The 12,172-nt window shown below is 48.8% G+C and overlaps 1 protein-coding gene across 3 annotated transcripts in view; it reads left to right on the forward strand.

Annotated features, from left to right (window-relative positions):
- The first annotated feature begins 3,194 nt into the window (after positions 1-3,194).
- Positions 3,195-12,172, forward strand: part of TUSC3 (tumor suppressor candidate 3) — a 523,143-nt gene continuing 514,165 nt past the window's right edge. Inside the window, exon 1 of one of the 3 annotated variants that reach the window (XM_073583599.1) lies at positions 3,195-3,365. In XM_073583599.1, coding sequence (XP_073439700.1) covers positions 3,234-3,365 — 132 coding nt within the window. In that variant the 5' untranslated portion in view covers positions 3,195-3,233. Of the gene's footprint in view, positions 3,448-9,165; positions 9,185-12,172 lie in introns of those variants that run through there. The other 2 variants (XM_073583600.1, XM_073583601.1) reach the window with 2 other exon arrangements.

Genomic DNA, 12,172 nt, shown 5'->3' on the forward strand with positions numbered 1-12,172 from the left:
TGGAGTGGAGCCGTCTGTGTATGCAGCGGAGCCGTGTGTGTATGGAGCGGAGCCGTCTGTGTATGCAGCGGAGCCGTGTGTGTATAGAGCGGAGTCGTGTGTGTATGAAGTGGAGCTGTGTGTGTATGCAGCGGAGCCGTCTGTGTATGCAGCGGAGCCGTCTGTGTATGCAGCGGAGCCGTGTGTGTGTATAGAGCGGAGTCGTGTGTGTATGCAGTGGGGCTGTGTGTGTATGGAGCAGAGCCTTGTGTGTATACAGCGGAGCCATGTGTGTATGCAGCGGAGCCGTGTGTGTATATAGCGGAGCCTTGTGTGTATACAGCGGAGCCGTGTGTGTATGCAGCGGAGCCGTGTGTGTATAGAGCGGAGTCGTGTGTGTATGCAGTGGAGCTGTGTGTGTATACAGCGGAGCTGTGTAGGCATGCAGCGGAGCCGTGTGTGTATGCAGCGGAGCCATGTGTGTATGCAGCGGAGCCGTGTGTGTATGAAGCGGAGCTGTGTGTGTACGGAGCGAAGCCACGTGTGTACTTGGCGTATGGAGCAGAGCTGTGTGTACGAGGCGTACGGAGCGGAGCCGCATGTGTATGAGACATACAGAGCGGAGCGTGTGTACGAGGGGTACGGAGCAGAGCCGTGTGTGTACAAAGTGTACGGAGCGGAGCCATGTGTTTACGGAGCTGAGCAGAGCCGTGTGTGTACGAGGTGTACGGAACGGAGCCCTGTGTGTACAAAGTGTACGGAGTGGAGCCCTGTGTATACGAGGTGTACGGAACGGAGCCCTGAGTGTACAAAGTGTATGGAGCTGAGCCGTGTGTTTATGGAGCTGAGCAGAGCTGCGTGTGTACAGAGCGGAGCCGCGTGTGTATGAGGCATACAAAGCAGAACCGTGTGTATGAGGTGTGGGGAGCCATGCATGTACAAGGTGAATGGTGGGGAGCATTCATACCTCCCAACCGTTCCGGATCCAGCAGGACAGTCCCGATTTTGAGACTGCCCCGGTTGGGAGGTTACTTTTCCTGTGGACACAGGAGTACGTGGCGGAGCCCCGAGGAGCACTTTAAAATTCACATGTGACGTTCCACCGGAAGTGACGTGCTGGAAGCTGACCGGAAATGAGGTAATTTCGGGAGGAGATTGTGACGGAACTATGGAGGCACTTCAGGGAATGCTTCAGATCCATCTCCGTGTCCTCCTCCGACAGAGCGGACAGCGGGATTGCCTTGGACTCGGGATGCCGGCCATGTGAGCGGATCATGATATGTCCCTCATCAGGAGGCTCAGGTGGCCACTACAATGTAAGCCGGACTGCTATAGTATCTTTATAGAATCTTTATTTCTTTCTCTCTGTTTCTTTCTCTCTCTTCTTTCTTTCTCCTCTTCCGTTCTCTCTGTTCTTTCTTTCTTTCCCGTTTCTCTCTCTCTAATCTTTCTTTCTCTGTTCTTCCTTTCTCTCTCTCTCTCTCTCTCTCTCTCTATTCTTCCTTACTCTGTTCTTTCTTTCCCCTTTTTCTTTCTCACCCTGTTCTTTCTTTCCTCCCTCTCTCTGTTCTTTCTCTCGCTCTGTTCTTTCTTTCTATTTCTCTCTGTTCTTTTCTTTCCCCTCTTTCTTTCTTTCTTTCTTTCTTTCCCCTCTTTCTTTCTCTCTCTCTCTCTGTTCTTTCGTTCTCCTTTTTTCTCTCTCTGTTCTTTTTCTTTCTTTCTTCATTCTTTCTCTCTGTTCTTTTTTTCTGACCCCTCTTTCTTTCTCTCTGTTCTTTCTTTCTCTCTCTTTCCCCTCTTTCTTTCTCTTTCTCTTTCTGTTATTTCTTTCTTTCCCCTCTTTCTTTCTTTCTATGTTCTTTCTCTCTGTTCTTTCTCTCTCTCTGTTCTTTCTTTCCCCTCTTTCTTTCTCTCTCTGTTCTTTCTTTCCCCTCTTTCTTTCTCTGTCCCTTTCTGTTCTTTCTATCTTTCTTTCCCTACTTTCTTTTTTCTCTCTCTCTCTGTTTTTTTTTTCTGATCCCTCTTTCTTTCTCTGTTCTTTCTCTGTTTCTTTCTTTCTCTTTCTTTCTTTCTTTCTTTCTCTTTCTTTCTCTCTCTCTGTTCTTTCCCCTTTCTTTCTTTGTTCTTTCTTTCTCTCTCTGTTCTTTCTCGCTCTCTGTTATTACTTTCTTTCTCTCTGTTCTTTCTCTCTATGTTCTCTTTCTTTCCCCTCTTTATTTCTCTCTGTTCTTTCTCTCTTTCTGTTCTTTTTTTCTGTCCCCTCTTTCTCTCAGTTTTTTTCTCTCTGTTCTTTCTTTATTTCTTTCTCTCTGTTCTTTCTTTCTTTCCCCTCTTTTTTTATCTGTTCTCTCTTTCCTTCCCCTCTTTCTTTCTCTGTTCTTTCTTTCCCCTCTTTCTTTCCCTCTCTGTTCTTTCTTTCTTTTTCTCTCTATTTTCTCTCTGTTCTTTCTTTTCCTCAGTGCCAGTCAGTGTGCCAACAGTACCAGCCACTGTGCCCTTAATACCAGCCACTGTGCCCTCAGTACCAGTCAGTGTGATCAGCAGTGCTAAATGGGTGTGGCTGGGGCATGGACATGGGTGTGACTAGTTCTGAAATGGGTGTGGTCGGTGCGTGGTCTAAAATTTGCTGCCGCAGCCTTTGTCCCTCTTTCCCTTTTTCAAAAGTTGGGAGGCATGGGGACAGCCATTGTATAGACCGCAGTTCACAAGGGCAGATAGGCTCAAAAGAACGGACTGTGTGCCACACAGCGACTTGAAAAAGTATTGATACCCCATTAAATTTCCCACATTACACTCATAACTCTAAACGTTTATTTGGATTTTATGTGACATATCAACAGCAAGTATTTATAGAAGAGATCCAACAAGATATAAATCCGACTATTGTGACTTAGTCTTGGTATAGCACAGAAAATCCATGCATTTAAACATTCCCTAAACATGAGGCTCAGAGTGTGCGCGCTGCAGTGTGGGGTTACTGTAGCTATGGATCAGTCATTATACACATTGCTGTGCCCCCTGGTCTATAGCCCCCTTCCACTGTCTCCACCAGTCCGGCACAGTGTATGTACAGCACACACACGGACCCGGATGATAGACACGTGACTGGCTGCTGACAGCCCACTGTAGCCCCTCGCACACGGCACGGGCTGCAGCTGCTGAGTCCAGAGCGTCCATAAGACTACACTACCAGTGATGCTCTGCGTCCTCCTCAGGCCCTGATTGGCTGACAGTGCAGCCAGTGAGCGCGGCTGATGACGGCCGAGCAGGTGCTGATGGGGAGGCTGAGCTCCACAGTCATGGCGTCCAGCATGAGAGCAGCGCTCCAGCATCTGCTGATCCTGGTCCTGTGCCTGCAGATCGGGGGAGGACAGAAGAAGAAGGAGGTATTGTCACTACCGCATGTGCTGAGTGTGGACAGGTGCTGAGAGTGCTGCTTGTGGTACGGACAGCAGACAAAGCAGGGAGGTAAGGACAGGAAGGTGTCACCCTGCCCCCCACAATGGCGGCTCTCACTCCCCGGGGATGTGTCTCTCCTCAGTAATTAGGCCTGACTGTTCCTATTCCTTGTTGTTACTCTGTGTTCCTGCAGATCCTCAGGGATGTAGTGGGCAGGTGATCAGCGCGCCTACAGCTACAGGGGTGGGATGGATGTGTAGGCGATAGTCCCCCAATGTAAACCATCCCTTTTCTATAGACCTCTGATGTGAGGAGCCATATGCAGATCAGGTTGGAGGTGCACTGGGGGCATTTCCTTGGTCTGATTCTTTACATGGCACTGACACACCCCCAGGGCACTTCCAGCCTGATTTGCATATGGATCTTCACTAGATTTCTCTTAACTGTCAGATCGAATCTCTAGAAAAAAAATCTAATTTTTACTGAGTACAAACTCCTACACTGCCATACCACTCACTACCTCCGGGTGTAAAGGACTGCTGCTTACCTGCCCAGCACACCACTACCTCCGGGTGTAATGGAGTGCTGCTTACCTGCCCAGCACACCACTACCTCCGGGTGTAATGGAGTGCTGCTTACCTGCCCAGCACACCACTACCTCCGGGTGTAATGGAGTGCTGCTTACCTGCCCAGCACACCACTATCTCCGGGTGTAAAGGACTGCTGCTTACCTGCCCAGCACACCACTATCTCCGGGTGTAATGGAGTGCTGCTTACCTGCCCAGCACACCACTACCTCCGGGTGTAATGGAGTGCTGCTTACCTGCCCAGCACACCACTATCTCCGGGTGTAAAGGACTGCTGCTTACCTGCCCAGCACACCACTATCTCCGGGTGTAATGGAGTGCTGCTTACCTGCCCAGCACACCACTACCTCCGGGTGTAATGGAGTGCTGCTTACCTGCCCAGCACACCACTATCTCCGGGTGTAATGGAGTGCTGCTTACCTGCCCAGCACACCACTATCTCCGGGTGTAAAGGACTGCTGCTTACCTGCCCAGCACACCACTATCTCCGGGTGTAATGGAGTGCTGCTTACCTGCCCAGCACACCACTACCTCCGGGTGTAATGGAGTGCTGCTTACCTGCCCAGCACACCACTATCTCCGGGTGTAAAGGACTGCTGCTTACCTGCCCAGCACACCACTATCTCCGGGTGTAATGGAGTGCTGCTTACCTGCCCAGCACACCACTACCTCCGGGTGTAATGGAGTGCTGCTTACCTGCCCAGCACACCACTATCTCCGGGTGTAATGGAGTGCTGCTTACCTGCCCAGCACACCACTACCTCCGGGTGTAAAGGACTGCTGCTTGCCTGCCCAGCACACCACTACCTCCGGGTGTAAAGGAGTGCTGCTTACCTGCCCAGCACACCACTATCTCCGGGTGTAAAGGACTGCTGCTTACCTGCCCAGCACACCACTATCTCCGGGTGTAATGGAGTGCTGCTTACCTGCCCAGCACACCACTACCTCCGGGTGTAATGGAGTGCTGCTTACCTGCCCAGCACACCACTACCTCCGGGTGTAAAGGACTGCTGCTTACCTGCCCAGCACACCACTACCTCCGGGTGTAAAGAAGTGCTGCTTACCTGCCCAGCACACCACTACCTCCGGGTGTAATGGAGTGCTGCTTACCTGCCCTGCACACCACTACCTCCGGGTGTAAAGGACTGCTGCTTACCTGCCCAGCACACCACTACCTCCGGGTGTAAAGGAGTGCTGCTTACCTGCCCAGCACACCACTATCTCCGGGTGTAAAGGACTGCTGCTTTCCTGCCCAGCACACCACTATCTCCGGGTGTAATGGAGTGCTGCTTACCTGCCCAGCACACCACTACCTCCGGGTGTAAAGGAGTGCTGCTTACCTGCCCAGCACACCACTACCTCCGGGTGTAATGGAGTGCTGCTTACCTGCCCAGCACACCACTACCTCCGGGTGTAATGGAGTGCTGCTTACCTGCCCAGCACAACACTACCTCCGGGTGTAATGGAGTGCTGCTTACCTGCCCAGCACACCACTACCTCCGGGTGTAAAGGACTGCTGCTTACCTGCCCAGCACACCACTACCTCCGGGTGTAAATGACTGCTGCTTACCTGCCCAGCACACCACTATCTCCGGGTGTAAAGGACTGCTGCTTACCTGCCCAGCACACCACTACCTCCGGGTGTAATGGAGTGCTGCTTACCTGCCCAGCACAACACTACCTCCGGGTGTAATGGAGTGCTGCTTACCTGCCCAGCACACCACTACCTCCGGGTGTAAAGGACTGCTGCTTACCTGCCCAGCACACCACTATCTCCAGGTGTAATGGAGTGCTGCTTACCTGCCCAGCACACCACTACCTCCGGGTGTAAAGAAGTGCTGCTTACCTGCCCAGCACACCACTACCTCCGGGTGTAAAGGACTGCTGCTTACCTGCCCAGCACACCACTACCTCCGGGTGTAAAGGACTGCTGCTTACCTGCCCAGCACACCACTACCTCTGGGTGTAAAGGACTGCTGCTTACCTGCCCAGCACACCACTACCTCCGGGTGTAAAGGAGTGCTGCTTACCTGCCCAGCACACCACTACCTCCGGGTGTAATGGAGTGCTGCTTACCTGCCCAGCACACCACTACCTCCGGGTGTAATGGAGTGCTGCTTACCTGCCCTGCACACCACTACCTCCGGGTGTAAAGGACTGCTGCTTACCTGCCCAGCACACCACTACCTCCGGGTGTAAAGGAGTGCTGCTTACCTGCCCAGCACACCACTATCTCCGGGTGTAAAGGACTGCTGCTTACCTGCCCAGCACACCACTATCTCCGGGTGTAATGGAGTGCTGCTTACCTGCCCAGCACACCACTACCTCCGGGTGTAATGGAGTGCTGCTTACCTGCCCAGCACAACACTACCTCCGGGTGTAATGGAGTGCTGCTTACCTGCCCAGCACACCACTACCTCCGGGTGTAAAGGACTGCTGCTTACCTGCCCAGCACACCACTACCTCCGGGTGTAAATGACTGCTGCTTACCTGCCCAGCACACCACTATCTCCGGGTGTAAAGGACTGCTGCTTACCTGCCCAGCACACCACTACCTCCGGGTGTAATGGAGTGCTGCTTACCTGCCCAGCACAACACTACCTCCGGGTGTAATGGAGTGCTGCTTACCTGCCCAGCACACCACTACCTCCGGGTGTAAAGGACTGCTGCTTACCTGCCCAGCACACCACTATCTCCGGGTGTAATGGAGTGCTGCTTACCTGCCCAGCACACCACTACCTCCGGGTGTAAAGAAGTGCTGCTTACCTGCCCAGCACACCACTACCTCCGGGTGTAAAGGACTGCTGCTTACATGCCCAGCACACCACTACCTCCGGGTGTAAAGGACTGCTGCTTACCTGCCCAGCACACCACTACCTCTGGGTGTAAAGGACTGCTGCTTACCTGCCCAGCACACCACTACCTCCGGGTGTAAAGGAGTGCTGCTTACCTGCCCAGCACACCACTATCTCCGGGTGTAATGGAGTGCTGCTTACCTGCTCAGCACACCACTACCTCCGGGTGTAAAGAAGTGCTGCTTACCTGCCCAGCACACCACTATCTCCGGGTGTAAAGGACAGCTGCTTACCTGCCCAGCACACCACTACCTCCGGGTGTAACGGAGTGCTGCTTACCTGCCCAGCACACCACTACCTCCGGGTGTAAAGGACTGCTGCTTACCTGCCCAGCACACCACTATCTCCGGGTGTAATGGAGTGCTGCTTACCTGCCCTGCACACCACTACCTCCGGGTGTAATGGAGTGCTGCACACCACTACCTCCGGGTGTAATGGAGTGTTGCTTACCTGCCCTGCACACCACTATCTCCGGGTGTAAAGGAGTGCTGCTTACTTGCCCAGAACACCATTACCTCCGGGTGTAAAGGACTGCTGCTTACCTGCCCAGCACACCACTACCTCCGGGTGTAAAGGAGTGCTGCTTACCTGTTCAGCACACCACTACCTCCGGGTGTAAAGGAGTGCTGCTTACCTGTTCAGCACACCACTACCTCCAGGTGTAAAGGAGTGCTGCTTACCTGTTCAGCACACCACTACCTCCGGGTGTAAAGTACAGAAGTGATCCTTGAATGCAAGCAGGGCAGTGCATGAGCTTCCAGATCGTGTATATCAAAGTATATCACTATGTTAGTACTCAGCATCGTGGTTATAATATATTAGATTTTTTTAAAAAATGTGTAGCTACCCTTAATTGAATAAATTCAGATGTTCTGCATGTTTTTGGCAACTCAACCTGTTTGTTTGTGGTAGGCCATACATTTACAAAATCTATAGCTGCCCGCCACTTCTTTCAGCAATGTAGTTTTTTTTATTCTGGTTGTTTATAAGATGTGAACAGAACAGGATACTGTACAGAAGCAAAGCAGACAGTAGGCAGGGAACCAACAGAGCGCATGTAAAGAATGAAAAGCTTGTGTGACCAATGCACCCATATTGGATGGACTAATGGTACTAGTGTAGATGCCTTAGAGTCATTCTCCCACAGGTATTAGACTGGTGTGACCAAGGAGCTAGGCACACAGATGGTCAAAGGCAAATCCAAGGTCAGTCAACAAAGATCAAAATACTATAACTCAAGCACAGAGCAAACACACACTACACTGAGAAGAACGACAGCTGGTAGAGATGTGGCTTGCATTTTTTCTTTGTCTGGTGATACTTTGGCATTGGGGGAACTGGTTGACCCCATTATGCATTCCCTACCATCTTTCCTGTATACATTCTGGAAAGCATTTGATGAACCAGGTCGTATTTCCTCCACCGCTGATTCAATTTTGCAGCACAGACAAGGGTCTCGCTCTCTGGGACATTATACCATCCAGTTCTGTTGAGTTTACATGGAAAAATGACGCACTCCTAGCAGTCTTCTCTGCCCTCCTCCAGTCTTGTTAAGGATGAGCATGTGGGTAGGAAGTTCCCATCTTCACTTGATGAGTAAATTTCCCTCATTACTCTTGTGGACATACATTTTAAAGAGTGGTCTAAGGAGAAAACTCTGTATTCTCATATCTCTCCTCTCAAAGAACCTTTAAAATCCCCTTACAAACCAGCCGCCCTTGATCTTATGGAGACTGGTTGGAGCAGATTAACTCTGGCTGAATTATCCTGTCAACATTCACAGAGACTCTGTTGTGGTGAACAGGATCATTATCGCTCCAACTGTTCCAAACAGGGAGAACCCGCTGCCCTAGGAGAAGAGGAGGGTATCGCTTTAGGGTTAATTTTTTCCTCCACTAAAAATAAATTATTCTTGCCTATGACTGTTTCTGAAAGCTGAAAATTTTATGGACTTCTCTCTGGCCAAAAAGCTGAAAATCTGTTTGGTTTATTTTCAGTCACCTCAGAAGCTAACCTCTGTGACTGGCTCTACAATTTCAGATGATTGTATCCAATTCCCGACAGTGAAGGTAACTCTTCAAATTGGTGCACTACACGTGGAGGATATTTATTTTTAGGTTTTGTCACTCTCTGATGCACCAGTGCTTTTGGGACTTCCGTGGCTTTGGCTTCATTCTTCTGTCTTTGACTAGTCATCCAACTGGATTACCCAGTGGACTCCTTCTTTTTCAGTTGTCTCAAAGCTGTACCTTAACCTCTACCTGTGAAACTCTGCTCACCATCTACTGCATCCTTAGTTCCTAATGCTTCTACCTCGTATCAGGGCTCTGTCTTCTTTGGGAATGTGGATGAAGAGAATCGCAGGTAAGGCATGACTGAGCCTGAGTGTCCTCACTTATACGGTTACAGACCCTTTTGGAGGGGGCCCTAAGGGGAGGGTACTGTTATGCACCTGCCCCTGATCTGAGCTCTGCTTCCCTCACTCGGGTCCACTAAACTCTGTGGTGCTCCATTTCGGGTTTTGCAGATGGTCTGGTGTGCTCCCATGTGAGCATAAGCCTGGGCCTATATAAGGCTCACAGATACACACCCCTGGATCTTAGTCTTTAAGACTTCTGTGTTGCTGGACCTTGGTTTGCTACACAACTTTTCCTTTATGGCTGCCTCTGGTTTCCTGGTCCTTCGCTTGCCTGCAGTTTCCTGACATCCACCTGCCTGCCTCTTTTTTATTGAGGTCCTCCTCCTGCCTGTGGCCTATGGTTTCCTGACATCTGCCTGCTTGCCTGCGGATTAGTGACATTCTCCTCCTGCCTGCCGCTTCCTACATGCTGCCAACGTGCTTGCGGTCTCCTGTTCCTTGCAGGGCTGTGATGTCAGTAAGCCAAACCTCTGACTCCTCAATTTCCATGACTCCGACTCCACGACTCTGGTTCCCTCATTCATGGCTCATGTTTACGATTAAGTGATATATTTACTGTAATAAAATGGTAGCATCAGGCTTTTAATCATTATTGTGATACAATCATCTAACCATTTAGATAAAACATAAAATTAATTTTTTGGAATACAACCTTACAACAAAAAACTTTAGCATATTTACAGTTTATTATACACTATGCAGTAAGTGGGGAAAAAAACAGCTTTCAACAAAAATGTACTGAATAACATTTGTGCAGTCTATGAATTTGTTCTGAGAAATGGTATCGCCTCCATCAGATCCTCCTTCATAGATGACCTCAAATCTGTCCTAATTATTTTAAAGCTAGAGAACAACATCTCTACACTTTCTTGGGTTCGTGGCAAAGCCGTAATCACATGGGCAACATCTCCAACAATTTCAGGGTGTAAAGGAATTGCCTCGTGCAGTCAGTTTCTACTTCTTTGAGAGCAAGTGAAAAATGTTGCTGAAATATGGTCAGTCTGTTTTCTATGGGAGTGGAATCTTTTTCCTTGCGGCAAAGCTTTGTCTGCTCCATGTCGTCCAAACACTTGTCAAAATCAAACTCCTCATCTGATGAGGATGTAGAAACGGCGGCAGCAGCAGCAGTTTCAGGACCCGAGTCCTCTTGCTCTCGGCCGTCCTGTAGCCCACTCATCCTTACTGCTACCTCAGTCAGAGCTTCTTTTCCTTTAGTAAGCTGCTGATCATCCAGCAATATAGGATGACTCGGGTCCACAAACAGCTGCCAGAACAATTTTATTTTCTAATAGCAGTGTCTCTCTCCTTTTCTTAGAAGCAGCAATTCCATCTGCCATTAAACCTCCTCTTTGGAACAGGCAAAACAACAAGTTCTTCTACTCCTTTATAAAAATGCCATAAGTTAAATCCTCAGTTTCTAACTTTTTAGTAACTTTTTTTTGTAACTTTTTTCTGTAAATGGGTGATGAAGCAATTCCTTCAATTCCGCCACCTGTGCCATTGACTTCATGTAGTGTTACCTGAGGGTCGGCCATATTTACAAGGAAGTTTTTCAGCTCTAGCAATCGCTCAATCATTAAATAGGTGCTGCCCCACCGTGTGGCTTGAACCACAATTGCCCTCTTCCAGCATGTCTCTTCAAGATGGAATCAATTTTAGGAGTTCTGGCAGCAATAGCCAATTTCCTCACTTTGCTAATCAGAGTTCCAGCATGTCCCTCTTGCAGACTTATTGCCAGCTGCAGCGTGTGCACAAACAGAGCGCATGTGATGAATAGGAAAGAGGTGTGAAGGAGCTTCAACAAGATCATCTAACTGTAAAGAATCATTTTGCTTTTCTTCTGTAATAATATCTGTTTGTTCCTCCATTATAGGAACAGGACTGTGGCCTTCCATCTCCAACATACTGAATGTGAAATGTTCTTCTAGCTGTTGTTAACCTTCATTATTCTCACTCATCATTTTAATTGTACTTGTCATGTTTGAAGCATTATCGGTTACAATAGCAAGAACCTGTTCTTTTTTGAGTTCGTAATCTTGCAGAACTTTTTCCACTAAGGTCTGGAGAAATTGGCTGCTGTGATGAGCTTTAGTATCTTTTACTGCCAGCATCTTAGTAACAATTTTTGTTGTCACAAACATATCGAACGTTGATAGCAAAATAGTTCACTCTGTGACGTGTGCAGGCATCCATTTTAAGAAACACAAAGCATCTCTTGAGTCTTTTTAAGATCTTCCTTTTGGTTAAGGGCTTCTTAAATCACTAATTTTCAAATACTTTCTCTTTCCAGAGAAACACCAAGTTTGCAGGCCATTTCTCCATTAAGAGCTGTAAAAGCTGGTTGTGCAAATAATAATGGTACACCGTCCTTCACAACAAGCTCGATGAGCGGTCTTTTTAACACATCTGCTTTCATTGTTACAGTAACTTTGTCACTTACAAAATATCTTGTAACTGATGTTTGAGACGCTCTAACCTCCTCCTTTGCCTGGTGGGAAGTGCTGGGCTCTGGTTTCTTGGTGCTGCTGTGATCTTTTTCAATCACAGCTTTGTAAACTTCTGGGTGGCAGCGTTGTAATTGTCCTTTTAGATTGGAGGCTGTTGAAGGAGCATTTTTATCACTGCCTAAGTATGCACTGATTTTGGCATCACAGCATTTGTTTTCATCTGGGTCACTTGTACACTGACACACAAAATGTTTTTTATCTTGAGTCACTGTGAAATGCTCAAATACAGCTTACTTCATAAGATGCTTCTTAGCCATTTTGTAAGTATTGTAAGACAGCGCTTACTGCATGTGTTGGGTGACACTGGCAACGGGATTAAAGCACACAGGAGTGGTTTTCTCACACAAACAGTCGATCCGGTTTATTCAGACATCATAAACCGCTCCGTAGGCCATGTTGCACATCGCAGACCTCACATAGTCCATA

Source organism: Dendrobates tinctorius, unplaced genomic scaffold (genome assembly GCF_039654945.1).
Source record: "Dendrobates tinctorius isolate UK_male_01 unplaced genomic scaffold, ASM3965494v1 ptg000079l, whole genome shotgun sequence".
NCBI lineage: Eukaryota > Metazoa > Chordata > Amphibia > Anura > Dendrobatidae > Dendrobates > Dendrobates tinctorius.